Source organism: Cheilinus undulatus, linkage group 16 (assembly GCF_018320785.1).
Source record: "Cheilinus undulatus linkage group 16, ASM1832078v1, whole genome shotgun sequence".
Lineage (NCBI taxonomy): Eukaryota > Metazoa > Chordata > Actinopteri > Labriformes > Labridae > Cheilinus > Cheilinus undulatus.
In genome coordinates, this window is record NC_054880.1 from 2,161,577 (window position 1) to 2,176,386 (window position 14,810).

The 14,810-nt window shown below is 37.2% G+C and overlaps 1 protein-coding gene across 1 annotated transcript; it reads right to left on the minus strand.

Annotated features, from left to right (window-relative positions):
* Positions 1 to 1,015: 1,015 nt before the first annotated feature.
* On the minus strand, positions 1,016 to 14,123 carry LOC121523447 (zinc finger protein 320-like). The gene is made up of 4 exons (XM_041808351.1): positions 13,362 to 14,123; positions 10,026 to 11,118; positions 7,621 to 7,829; positions 1,016 to 3,705 (listed from the first exon to the last, which is right to left on the minus strand). The coding sequence occupies exons 1-4, from the start codon at positions 13,543 to 13,545 to the stop codon at positions 2,570 to 2,572; spliced, it is 2,622 nt and encodes an 873-aa protein (XP_041664285.1). The 5' UTR covers positions 13,546 to 14,123; the 3' UTR covers positions 1,016 to 2,569.
* Positions 14,124 to 14,810: the final 687 nt, after the last annotated feature.

Genomic DNA, 14,810 nt, shown 5'->3' on the forward strand with positions numbered 1-14,810 from the left:
ACCAATATGTAGAAGCTCTTTAACCCAAATGATATTTTTAATGCTAAAATATAATTAATATTGTTATCCGTGAATTTTCAAATATACTGATTTACAAGAAAACAGAAAAAATAGTAAAACACATTATATTTCTCAATTAAAATGTCAAATTATAGTTATTTACCTTCATTCCTGAACATAAAAATGAGTTTTAGTGGTTGAATGTTAAACTTGATTCATTTCTGACTTCTCAGAGAAGCCCAGTGAGCCGGCTGAGATTTGGGTGAATTCAGTTTGAAATCCCTCATTCCTGTTCAAAATGGTAAAACGTGGAGAGTTCACTGAAAATGAAAGAGTCCGCATTAAAGCTCTTCATGATGCTGGATGGTCTTTGAGACAAATATGACAGGTGGTCTAATAAATTTGTTAAGCACTGTATATACATACATATATATATATATATACACACACACACACACATACATATATTGTTGATGATGATAGTTATAATAATAATCATAATGATAGATTAATTAAATAATACTGGGGGTTGTAGCATACACACCAGCAAGGGAGTCAACCTACTGTAGACAATAATAAAACAATAATAATAATAGCAGCAATAATAAAAAAAAAAAAAAAATAATAATAATAATAATAATAATGACACATTCAGAGTTCTAGTGATAGCGACAGTAGCCGATATTTACATCTGATATTTTGCCTGTGCATGTCAGCATATTTCGACTGTAAATTTTGTCCATAAAAACGTATAAATTAGTGGAGTTTTAGTCCAAACCAACAGACCTATGTCAGGTGAGGTCTTTTTCTGTATTTATCCTCATTCTTTAAACTTGAAAGTGTTTTTTAAGGACTAAAAATTGTTTCCTTGGTCATCCTTAAACCTTAAAGTGTCCAAAAGGACTGACATTTTTTGTAAGAAAAAGGCATTAAAATATCGGTATCGATATCGGCTAAAATGAATCTGTAGGTATCAGCATATCGGATATCAGCAAAAATCCAGTATCGTGCATCCCTAAAAGAAATCAGTTTAGACTTAAGAAAACGAATTGTTGATGCTCACAAAAACAGGAGAATAATATACAAAGGTATCACAGCATTTCCAAATGTCAAGAACTGGAGTGAGAAGAATCATCCAGAAATTCAAAGAGAGCCACACAGTCCACAAGAAGCCTGGCAGAGGTAGAAAGAGAAAGATTTCAAGGAAAGAAAACTACTGGGAGACGTGTCTAAAGACCCCGGAACAACTGCAGAGACACCAGTGAAGGACTTGGCCAAGTCTAGAATGGTAGTCTCAAAGAATACCATCACTAGAGCTCTGTACAAGAACGGACCAAGAAAACCCCACTTCCGCAGAAGAGACACCTTCAAGCCAGACAAAAGTATATATTTAAACTGAATTTCTGCAACAACTTGTGCTCAACCTTGCCCTCAGAGGCCACACTGACTCAAATATTGTTGCAAGAGCTCCAATCCACAAACACCCTTTTCTTCCCTTAAAACAATGCACATTTAACAGTTTGAATAATGTGCATTGTTTGAAGGGACTCAAAGCATGCCGTGCATTTCAATAACCAAAAAAAAGAAAAATATCCTGAAAATAGAAGTCCACAACAGCATAACGCACAGCGTATAGTTGGTCATATGTCCACACCTGAGCATACAGCATATTGCTGATAATCACAGTCAATAATAGCAGGTAGTCTTCCACGTTTTTCTATGATGATTGTCCATGCTTTTGCAGTTTACATTTGTATTTCAGTCTGGAAAGGGTTGTTAAAACATCAGCTTTGAAATGACCTCACTTAGTGATATTTGTGACTCTCATTTTTCCACAGAAAGGATTTACTGTTGGAGTTTGCTCTGGAAACAATGATCTAAAGGGCCTCTGTTGTGTGCTGTTGTTTCAGTGTGTTTTATATTGCCAACCAGAAATGGTCTGACTTGCAATGAATCAAGTATACGGCCGAAATGTCTACTTTTGAAAAAAAATTGGGGTTTACTTTCCAAACAAGACTACAATTTTAGATAAAAGAACAAGAGATGCATTGATTATGAATGTTTGGGCCGATACTAATGTTCAACACAACAATCTAACCGATTTTTAATTTTTTTTTTTTCTTGTAGAATGCCAACATTTTCTCTCATGTTTGACCATGAAATCAGATCAAAAATTGTCCAGAAAATTACTTCTGCACTGGTTTATTCTATTCATCAGCTAGATATGACAGATGCAAACAGACAATTCATCAGGCACAACAGATAAACCCTGATAAATGATAAACGTTCCTGCTATATTATTTGCATATGTAGGCAAACAGGGTTAATATCAGTCTATACTGATGTTAAGCTGGTGCATCTGTGCATCCCAATAAGATCTGTGTGCAGCTCAGTAGCTGCAGGATTGAGTATAGCAGATTTACAGTTTAAACCTGACTGATGTTCTCTAATCTCCCTCTAATCATCTAATTCATCTTCAGTCTCTTGTTGCACATCTTTTTAGATATCTCAGATACTGCCTGGTTCTCATCTTACATAGTCCTCCTCGTTAGATTTTCTTTCTCTTATGTTATGAAGTCTGGCCACCGGAACACTTGTGGTTCTTTACCTGAGTAAGCCATGAAAATTTCTGATCACAGAGCTCACAGCTAAAGGGTTTCTCTCCTGTGTGGATCACCATGTGTGAAGTCAGATAAGACTTGTGACTAAACTTTTTATCACACTGAGGGCAGCTGAAGGGTTTCTCTCCTGTGTGGATCACCATGTGTTTGTTCAGATTAGACTTCTGACTAAACTTTTTATCACACTGAGGACAGCTGAAGGGTTTCTCTCCTGTGTGGATCACCATGTGTTTGTTCAGATTAGACTTCTGATTAAACTTTTTATCACACTGATGGCAGCTGAAAGGTTTCTCTCCTGTGTGCATCAACATGTGGGAGTTCAGATGAGACTTGTGATTAAACTTTTTATCACACCTAGGACAGCTGAAGTTCCCTTGACCATAAGTTAACATGTGATTTGTCAGAGTAGACTTTTTGTTAAATGTTTTATCATACTTAGAGGAGCTAAATGGCCTCTCTCCTGCGTGAAGAAACATGTGGGAGTTAAGATGAGCCTTGTGTTTAAATCTTTTACCACAGTCAGGGCAGCTCAAGGGTTTCTTTTTTTGGTGTATTCTCATATGTGTAACAAGATGACATTTCCTAATGAATGTTTTACTGCATTGAGAGCAGCTGTGTGATTTCTTGTCATTGTCTGATCTATCATCATCAAAGTTTTCCACACAGTTTAATCCAGAATCATTTTCCAATGTAACCCTCCAATCCTCACTGCCATCAGTTTCAGATTCAGAGCAGTCTCCAGTCTTGTCCTGAGTCTCTGAATGTAAAAGTGTCTCTGGTTCTGAGTTCCAGGTCTGTTCTGGTCCTCCACACTCCTCTCCATCAGCTCCTGTTTTCCCTTCACTTTGTATTTCATGAAGCTGTGAGGACTGAGGTTTCTCTTCATCATCTTCAGTCTTCACGGGGACAGGAGCAAAGGGGAACTTGATAGTATAAATACCATCTAGTCCCTCCTGACTGCTCCAAAGTTCCTCCACTTCCTCTTTAGTGTGTGGAGGCTCAGTGTTCTCTTGGTCCAGACTGGAACTCCACTCCTGCTGTTCAGAGGGAACCTCTTCTTGATGCACTGACAGCTGCTGGTTGTCTGTTGGACACACAGAAATGCAACAACACAAACAGATTGGAAAATTATAACTGCATGCTACTCCAGTGTGCCAAAATCACAGGTGCAATATAACAAAGAAATAATGCTCTGATACAGTTCTTAAGTATTTTTCTGGGATCCTGTACTCCTCCTGAATTTCATATTATTCAACTGCTACTGTTGCTCTCCTTTATTTCCTTGATAAAATGTACTTTAGGCCAGAACACATTCTCTGAGAACCCTTGTTATTGTTTCCTCTGAACCAGCATTTGGTGGTCCAAATATTTAGGGTGTTTTTAAATTAAAAGTGCGTCTTTGAATGAAGGGAACTAAGAGCTTAAAGTAGAAGGTAGAAACAATATAAAATCAAGAATGCCAAAATTTTTAGAGAAAAACAGCAAAAAACATTGTTTTAGGGATCCTACACCTTAAAACACTTAAAACAAGGCCCTCAGAGATCCAAGAAGTGGATTAAATATTCCAGCCATAATCACTGGATGCAAATACAATAATATTGAACTTTTTTAATTGAGTCAGCAGCTCAATGTTGCTGCCACTGATGGGGCACCTGGTTCAATTTCATAGTGAGGCTTAATGATATCAGAAAATCATCTAATTGCAATCCCCCAACTCAACTCCCAATATTACAACTGCAAGTCAATATGTGATTATTTTTAAATTCACCATCTTGTGTATTTCTTCAACATATGTAAAAAAAATTATTCTAAATAGGGCTGAATTGGATTGAAGAAGAATGTTTTTGCAAACTATTCTTGAAAAAAATGACACATGAATGCTCAGATAATGTGTGGATCAGAACAGCTCTGCTCCAAAAAAAAAAAAAAAAAAAATATGCATTAAACTGGTATTTTGACACAAAGTAGAAATCTTGCCCAGCCCTATTTCGTGGCACAATTTCTGGTTAAACACAGACTCCTCTACATCTCAAAACAAATATTTGGACCACCTTTTTTTTCTTATCTTAGCTGATGCAATGCAAAAAATAAACTTAAGAGCTGAGTAGTGCTGAACAATATGGTAAAAATGTGTGATTGTAATTATAATGGACATTAGGGATAAACTGATTATAAGCCTGGATAATTATTGATGCAGATATTTGGCATTTAGCTGATTATTGGTGTCTGCATTTTATTTTCCTAATCATCAGCTAAAATCATTTAATCTAAGGACGTGTTATTTTGGCTTCACTGCAAGGTGTGTCTTCCTCTCTGGTTTTGTTTTGTTTTTTTCACTCTCTGCGGTCTCACCTGTTCTGTCCACAATGTTAGCTGACCAGCAACCACCAGCCAATCAGCACTAAGGCCTGGGTGGCACTGACACAGGGACAGCATCACTTCCTGTTTTCCTGTTTCTGTGTTACTCTGTGCTGTTTCTCATGTTGACAGGGCTTCTCCTTCATTTTTTCACATGCTGTTTTACTTTAAGTAGCCATTTTTCAACATGGCCGCCAATGATAACAGTTTCCTTATCAATTTTCTTATCAGGAATGGATATTTACTGATATTAAGGACCTAATTAGTTTAATTTGTCTACCTTGCCATTGGAGAGGGTGGGGGTTAGGGAAGAAATTGGCAGGGCTTAGATCAGAAATGGATGTGGCTTAAACAGGGGTTGTTTTAGTTTTGCAATTTCATATGAAACATAGAAATTGAAAAAATGGAATGGAAATTGAGTTTGACATTTTTTAAGCCTGAAACTGATACAGTTTGAACAAAAGTTGCTACCTGCTATATTTATTTATTTATTTAATTCGGACAAACAAACAACAAAAATAAAGCAATGATAAAACAATTCATAGTCCATCCTACACAGTGTTTCATGATTCCAAAAAGGAGTAGAAAGAAGTAGAAAATTGGAGACACCTCAGAATTGAGCTTCAGATCAACTCTTTTGATCTCAAGAGTAAGAGAACCGTTTCAAATTTACACTATGTTTTATATAAACTTGAAACTTTAATAGAGTTTTAGATCAATATTTTTGATCACAAGAGTAAAATAACTATTTACAATTTACACTAATTTGTATATGAACTTGCAACTTGAATTAAGTTTCAGATCAATGTTGTTGATCACATGAGTAAAAGAACTATTTACAATTTACAGGTTTACAAACCTGGGGTCCCTGCTTTCTACAGCTTAGGCAGAAAAGTTACAGCTGCATTGTTTTTTTTACGGATTTACCTACAGTGGAGAAATATCACGGATTTCGAATGTCCAACATAAACAACATTACATTTTAGTCTAGTTTTGGTCATCGAAAAAAGGCTGTCGACAAATATTTTTAGTCATAGTTTTAGTCGACAAAATTAACACTGTGGGAGAGAGAAGGAAAAGGAGAGTGAGGTGTTTTTTAAGTGATGTAAAATGGGGTAAAGAAAAATGAAAAGAGAGGGAAAGCGCTTCTGCCACAGAAGTCAATTCAATATTCTCCTTCACAGAAACAAAAGGATGTGCAGTTTGATTTAGCTTTTTGGCACTTGTACTGCCTCACACAACTCTTCTTACATTTCCAGGAGACAAGTTCATAGCTGGACTGGCCAGCATCTGGTAGGCAATGTCCAGAAGGGTTTATAGTACCCATTTTTATCAACATTGTCTAACAATAAAGGCCGAGGGGTTATCCTTTTACCACCTTACCGCAGAAACACACATTCAGGTGTGGGATACAACCAGGTTCAGATGTAAAAACTGACCTACACCTAGCCCGATCATTCATCCAGTGCTATTTGACTCCTGTGCGATCTGTTCACCATCTGAATAACTACATGAAGCCATGTAAAGCTCTGTTACCCTTGGCCACGCTCTCCCACGCTGGCACATCCTGTCAATTAAGGTGCATCTATCTAACTACATCTAAAATGCACAATGTCAAATAGATGTGGGACTAACATTAGATAGCATTTAGGAAACTAAACTACGCTACCCCTAAACTATCACTAAAAGGAGTAGATTGATACTGACTACAGAAATAATGACATTAATGGCTAATGTATTTAGCTGACACTGAACCCCATGCTGAGTTTCATAGCAGTGGTGTCATCAGTGTGCCTTGGCTGTGCTTTGACATCCACTCTATTACATTGTATGTAACACATGACTACTGTCACAATAATTATTCTTAATTTTTTTATTCTTCGTCATCCTTTATTATCATCCCAGATAAGAAAATTGATGAGAAAACGTTATCATTGGTGGCCATTTTGAAAAATGGCTGCCATGGGCATCATGTTGGAAAATTCAGGATGCCTCCATATCCAGTTTTCTTTGGAATGCCGTTGGCTATAACTGTACCAAATTTCATGCTCGTATCACAAAGTGAACAATTGTTGTGGTTATCTCCTCCACTATTTACAAAAAATCCTACTTTTCTTCTTTGTTTTATTTTTGTCCTGAATCAAAATGAGAGTGATGTACAAATTATCATTCCCTTCAATACAAATATGTACACTGAATTTGCAATATGAGGCAAAATTGATCACAAAGAGATATATTTAAAAAAAATGTTAAGCCCTAGCTTCACTATCTTATATTGTGTTGTTTCTTTTGTTTAATGATTTTTTTTTCGTGTGTCGTTAAAAAATGCATACGAAGAACTCAAAACATAACCACATACTATAAAAATAACAATTGCTTCTTCCTCAGTTTAAAAACACATTTTGATGGCTTGAAATGGTATATTGTTGACGCTTGGAACCACAGAAAGGTCATATCACCTCTCCTAGCCTTTACTGTAACAACTGGTTTAGAAATAGGAGAAAAGGTCAGCAAAGTTAAAATAACCGTTGACGACCGTTACCGTAAAGCTTAGAATACAACCTCTTCTGCAACACTGTCCATTTGTTTAAAGTCGGTCCAAACAGAATGAGAACAATGACTGAGGGAAAAATGAACAAACCTGCTCTGTAAAGGCGAAGCTGAACATCGTCCAGGAGTTTTTGTTTTCGCTCGTTTTCCTCTTTACATCGACAAAGTTGTTCCTCGTATTCTGCTATCGTTCTTTCAAAGACTCCAAAAATCTCTTCAGCAGCAGCAGTCAGTCTCTGGTTGACAAAATCTCTCAGTGTCTCGACTCCTGGCATTTTCACACAGTTATACTGGCTGATTTATTCTGGAAAACACTACAACCACTCCATCAAACAGCAACTTTGACTGTTTCACCACTCATATCTCCAGTTTGAATGCTAAGCTAAGCTAGCTTTGTAGTTTACGGGCATAGACATTAGACTGAGGGAGAGAAAACTGAGGAAAAAAACATTTAGAGCTTTAAGTCCATTCAGTTGACAGAATGAGCCGCTGAGGGATTAGAATTGCTAATCTCTCAAAAAAAATTGACGGAGATTGGACAACTGTCCTGATTCGCCGCTATGTTCCTAAACACAGAGTAAAGTGTTCACATGATAATCACTTCCGGTGCAACGCTGTTTGTGTCCTTCAGACTAAAGGTTGGAACTCGCCTCTCACAAAACATTTAAGTCAAACTCTAAATGCATTTTTTTCATGGCATCAAGGGATTTTTATTATATACTTCTTGTTAAACAAAATGTCCTCATAAGTTGAAGGGAAACAGCAGCACTTTAAAAGATCAGGGTTTATCTTCCTCCACAAAGTTTCAAGTACTGAAACGTCCATACTTTATTTAATACTGAGTTTGATGAACATAAAATAGAAAGCAGCAGTGTTCACAGCAGTTACAGTCCTGTAGTCCAGTGGTCCCCTACCTTTTTTCCTCAGGGCCCCCCTGACATATATCTGAGAAAACTAAGCCCTCCCTTGAGCCACTTGGAAAAATGAAAGTGTAAGTTAACTCCAGGCTCAGAGCTAACTCCGCCCACTTCAGACAAAATGCACAAAAAACGGGCAGTTTTGTACTGAGAGCAGGGAGGGGAAAGGACGGGGTTTTCCAGACGAGGTGGGAGTAACAGTGACATCCCCTTGCCAGAAAGTGACGCAGAGTCCTGCAGCTCTGCTGCCTCATAGCGATCTTTTGAAGTGGAGGATTCTCCCCCTCCAGAGTCCCCTGAAGCAGGCTGTAGAGTGGTGGTGGACCGTGGTGGTCCTGAGCTCTACCTGTTTGAGCTGTTGGCTCCAGCACCGACGTTACTAAAGCTGGAGCTGTCAGAGCCGAGGCAGTGAAGGTGCAGGAGAGGAGAGAGTGGTCTCTGAATGGTAAAGTTGGTTAGAGGCAGTAACATTCTGCCTTTTAATTAAAGTTTGCTGTAGCAATTTACTGATGGTAGGTTTTTTAGTTGTGGTTTAAAAACTTTAAATGTATGTGTTAGTTTGACCCCGGGTTGGGAATCACTGCTGTAGACCACTGCTTCCTGATGTGTGTTTTGCTTTATTTACATGAAGCAGGTTTGCTCATTTTATTGCTTAAAGTCATTGATTAACTCTCTTAAAACCAGGTGTTACAGTTCAAGGAGTGACCATGTTAATGTGTGACCTTTAGCTAATCTGTGGCTGTCATACAGATAACACAGCTTTCATCAAGATAAAACTGAGGATTATCTTCACATTGACACATGGTATGACAACTCCAGTAAGGTTTTGAGCTGTCTCTACAGAAAGCATCCTGGCAAAAATGAAAGAAATAAATTTAGACATGAGAAAAAGAATTGTTGATGCTCACAAAAACAGGAGAATGATATACAAAGGTATCACAGCATTCCCAATTGTCAAGTTCTACTTGAAAAAATGTTTTGGGGTTTATTATCCAAGCAAGATTACAACTTGTGATAAAAGAACTAGAGATGCATTTATTGTGAAAGTTTGGGCCAACACTTATGTTCAACACAACAATCTAGCCAATTTTTATGTTCTGTCCTTTCTCATAGAATGCCAATATTTTCTCTCATGTTTGTCCATGAAATCAGATAAGAGATTGTCTAGAAAGTTACTTCTTCTGCACTGCTTTATCTTATTCATCAGCTAGATATGTCAGATGCAAGCAGACAATTCACACTGACAAATGATAGACGTTCCTGCTATATCGTTTGCATACGTAAGCAAAAAAGAATAATATCAGCTGATACTGATGTTAAGCTGATGCATCTGTGCATCCTAATAAGATCTGTGTGCAGCTGAGTGGCTGCAGGATTGAGTATAGCAGGTTTAGAGTTTAAATATGACTGATGTTCTCTGATCTTCTTCTAACCATCGTATTCATCTTAAGTCTCTTGTTGCACATCTTTTTATACATCTGAGATGCTGCCTGGATCTCATCTTACATAGTCCTCCTCATTATCTCTTCACTCTCTTATTTCATGAAGTCTGGCCACCGGTACACTTGTGTTTTTTTACCTGACTATCCCATGAAAATTTCTGATCACAGAGCTAACAGCTGAGGGTTTCTCTCCTGTGTGGATCACCATGTGTGAAGTCAGATTTGAGTTCTGATTAAACTTTTTATCACACCAAGGGCAGCTGAAGGGTTTCTCTCCTGTGTGCACCAGCATGTGTCTGTTCAGATGAGACTTGTAATTAAATCCTTTTTTACATTGAGAGCAGTTAAAGGGTTTCTCTCCTGTGTGAACAAACATGTGGGCGTTCAGCTGAGCCTTTTCGTGAAACTTTTTATCACACTGAGAGCAGCTAAAGGATTGCTCTCCTGTGTGGCTCACCATGTGTTTAGTCAGATTACACTTGTGATTAAACTTTTTATCACACTTAGAGCAGCTGAAGGGTTTCTCTCCTGTGTGGACAAACATGTGGGACTTCAGCTGAGACAATTTGCTAAACTTTTTATCACACTCTGGGCAGCTAAAGGGTTTCTCTCCTGTGTGGATAACCATGTGTTTAGCCAGACTTGACTTTAACTTAAATCTTTTACCACAGTCAGAGCAACTTGAGGGTTTCTCTTTTTGGTGCCTTCTCATATGTGTAGCAAGATGACATTTCCTTGTGAATGTTCTACTGCACTGAGAGCAGCTGTGTGATTTCTTGTCACTGTCTGATCTATCATCATCAAAGTTTTCCACACAGTTTAATCCAGAATCATTTTCCATGGTGTCCCTCCAGTCATCACTGTAATCAGTGTCAGATTCAGAGAAGTCTTCAGTCTTGTCCTCATGTAAATGTCTCTCTGGTTCTGAGTTCCTGACCTGTTCTGGTCCTCCACAGTCCTCTCCATCAGCTCCTGTTTTCATCCCTTCCCTTTGTATTTCATGAAGCTGTGAGGACTGAGGTTTCTCTTCATCATCTTCAGTCTTCACAGGGACAGGAGCAAAGGGGAACTTGATGGTATTAAACTCCTCCAGTCTCTCCTGACTGCTCCAAAGTTCCTCCTCTTCCTCTTTAAGGTGTGGAGGCTCAGTGTCCTCCTGGTCCAGACTGGAGCTCCACTCCTGCTGCTCAGAGGGAACCTCTTCTTGAGTCACTGACAGCTGCTGGTTGTCTGTTGGACACACAGAAATGCAAGAACACAAACAGAATGTGACATTACAACTGCATGCAACTCCAATGTGTCACAATCAGAGGTTCAATGTAACAAAGAAACAATGATCCAGGATAGTTTTTAAAGTTTTTTTTTCATGGATACTATACTTCTCCTGAATTTCATATTGGTCAACTGCTACTGTCTTCTATATTTCCTTGATAAAATGTACTTTAGCCCAGAACATATTCCCTGAGAACCCTTGTCATCATCTTTTTCTGAACCAGCATTTGGTGGTCCAAATAATTTAGGGTGTTTTTAAATAGAAAGTGGGTCTTGAAATGAAGGGAACTAAGAGCTTACAGCAGAAGGTTAAAACAATGCAAAATCAGAAATGCCAACATTTTACAGAGAATAACAGCAAAAGAGAGAGAAAAAAAAGTTTTAGAGGTCCTACACCACAAAACATTTAAAACAAGGCCCTGATAGATACAATAAGTGAATTAAAATATTCAGTTTATAATCACTGAGGTATTTATAAATGTGAATAAAATAATAATCAACATTTTTTATCAAGTCAGAAGGTCAATTTTGCTGCTAATGATGTAGCACCTGGTTCAATTTCATTAGCAGTGCTCCACGAAATGGGAAAATAATCTAATTGCCATCACATGAATGTTTGCCTGATGTGCCAATCCTAACATCTCTGCTGCTAAAATTATATTAAACTGGGATTTTGAAACAGATTTCAGGTTCAAGAAACATTGCACCTTTTGTGATTTGAAAATTGCAGCGAGATTTATTGCATTTAAATCCAAATTTCAATTGAGTGCCCAGCCCTGCTTCATGGCATGATTTCTGGTTAAGACTCCTCTACATCTCAGAACAAATATTTAACCACATTTTTTTTCATCTTAGCTAATGCAATGCAAAATATAAAATTAAAAACTGCAGGACTGACAAGAAGATAAAATGTGCACTTGTGTTGATTGGTGAAATTATCCGATTTAGCTACTGCTTGTTTGTTTTTCAAGTTTGAACTTTTGAGTAGTGCTGAACAACTTGGTAAAAATGTGTGGTTGCAATTATACTGAACATTAGGGGTGGACTGATTATCAGCCTGGATAATTATTGATGCAGATATTTGGCATTTAGCTGATTGTTGGTGTCTGCATTTCATTTTCCTGATCATCACCTAAAATCATTTAATCAAAAGACATGCTATTTTGGCTTTGCTGCAAGGTGTGTCTTCCTCTCTGGTTCTGTTTTCACTCTCTGCAGTCTCACCTGTTCTGTCCACAATACTATCTGACCGGCAACTACCAGGCAATCAGCACTGAGGCTTGGGTGGCACTGATAAAGGGGCAGCATCACTTCCTGTTGTCCTGTTTCTGTGTTTCTCTGTGCTGTTTCTCATGTTGACAGAGCTACTCCTTAATTTCTTCACATGCAAATTTACTTTCTCCACATTAAGTACATTTTAGATTAATTGTTCAGCACTAGTGTGTAGGACTGTCAAAATTTAGATTAAATCACAACATATCCTGATGTAATTTTCAGACTGAAAAAGGTGAAATATTTCTCTTACTTGATGTCAAAAAAACAGTTTAATATTTCTGTCTACAGCAGAGATTATAAGTCCTACACATCAGGCACACAGTCAAGTGCATTTTTTAGAATAACAAATTACAAATAAAACCACTTTTCTTCTTCTTTGTTTTTTTAATCAAAATGAGAATGATGTACAGATTATCTTTCCCTTCAATACAACTATGTGTTTTGAATTTGCAAAATGAGTCAAAATGATCACAATTATCTAAATAACAATTATATCACAATTATATATATAATTTAACAATTTTTCAGCCCTAGTTTCACTATCTTATAATGTGTTGGTCATTATATTACATGTTTTTTTTTCTTGTGTCGTTAAATACATATCATGAAGAACTTAAAACAATCACATACTGCGTTGCAACAAAAAAATCACAATTAGATCGTTCTTCCTCAGTTTAAAAACACATTTTGTTGGCTTGAAATGGTATATTGTTGACGCTTGGAACCACAGAAAGTATATATCACGTCTCCTAACCTTTACTGTAACAACTGGTTTCGAAATAGGAGAAATAGTCACTGAAATTAAAATAACCACTGACGACCGTTACCGTAAAGCTTAGAATACAACCTCTTCTGCAACACTGTCCATTTGTTTAAAGTCGGTCCAAACAGAATGAGAACAATGACTGAGGGAAAAATGAACAAACCTGCTCTGCGAAAGCAAAGCTGAACATCGTCCAGAAGTTTCTGTTTTCGCTCGTTTTCCTCTTTACATCGACAAAGTTGTTCCTCGTATTCTGCTATCGTTCTTTCAAAGACTCCAAAAATCTCTTCAGCAGCAGCAGTCAGTCTCTGGTTGACAAAATCTCTCAGTGTCTTGACTCCTGGCATTTTCACACAGTTATACTGGCTGATTTATTCTGGAAAACACTACAACCACTCCATCAAACAGCAACTTTGACTGTTTCACCACTCATATCTCCAGTTTGAATGCTAAGCTAAGCTAGCTTTGTAGTTTACGGTCAGATGACTGAGGGAGAGAAAACTGAGAAAAACATTTAAAGCTCAAAGTCCATTCAGTCGACAGAATGAGCCTCTGGGAGAATAGAATCGCTAATCTCTCATAACAAAGTGACGCAGATTAAAACATTATTTTATTCGCCGCCATGTTGCCAAACACAGAGTAAAACGCTCATATGATAATCACTTCCGGTGCAACGCTGTTTGTGCCCTTCAGAATAAAGGTTGGAACTTCTCACTAGACATTTTAGTCAAACTCTAAGTGCAGTTTTTCGTGGCTTTGAGGGATTTTTTAAAAAAAATCTCTTTTTAATGAAATGTCCCTTTAAGTAAAAGGGAAACAATAGATGTTAGAATTTGTCAAGTCTACAAGTGACAAAACAGGCTCACAACCTTGCAAAGCAGATTGATTTTCCCGTTTCTGTGTTTCTTTCTGGCAAATCCATCTTGCAAAGCTCCCAACCAGGAAACTTCCTCATTATGCTTATCTGCACGAACCCGTCTGTGCTCTGAATCAGCCACAAATGTCTTAACTTTGCCTGTTAAGATGTTTTTGTTTGAAATAACTTTTGATTTCAGTAAATATGACCTCCTACTGCTGCAAATTCAATGAATGACCATTTTCAGTTCTTTACAACCTATAAAATCTTTTAAAACTCTGTTTTGCATAATAATGTGGAACAGTGCATTTTGAGATTTTTATTTTAAAAAATGGTTATCATTATAAGGTTTGCTCAGACACATTTGAGTTATGCTCTAATGGCTGATGACTTGAAAAATATTCTGTCATTTGCATTAATATAAGGTCTGACAGTAATCAGACCTGGATGTGGCTGGAAAAATTAAACTTTAGCTTTCAAAAAAATGTTAACTACAGTCAATTCATTATTTAATAAAGGGGCATTTATTTTCATAGGGGCCAGGGACATTTGGATAGCATTTTTCCCCTTAATAGATGAAATCGCTGTCCAATATTAGAATTAGTTTGATGATCTGAAACATTAATGTGTATTCTATAGAAATAAAGAAAATGGATCAAATACGCTCTTTTTTTTATAATTTACATTTAGGAATATTTTAATGGCAACTCTCGAATTTATTCACAACATTTGATTAGTTAGATGGTGACTCAGACA

Bases quoted from the DNA above. Each gene is read 5' to 3' on its own strand.
- LOC121523447 (XM_041808351.1), bottom strand. From the start codon at position 13,545: ATGCCAGGAGTCAAGACACTGAGAGATTTTGTCAACCAGAGACTGACT. The intron at 11,119-13,361 runs GTTTGTTCATTT...TGTGTCCAACAG, and splicing joins GCTTTGCTTTCGCAGAGCAG to ACAACCAGCAGCTGTCAGTG. The intron at 7,830-10,025 runs GTAAAAAAACAC...TTTTCCAGAATA, and splicing joins AATTTTCATGGGATAGTCAG to AATCAGCCAGTATAACTGTG.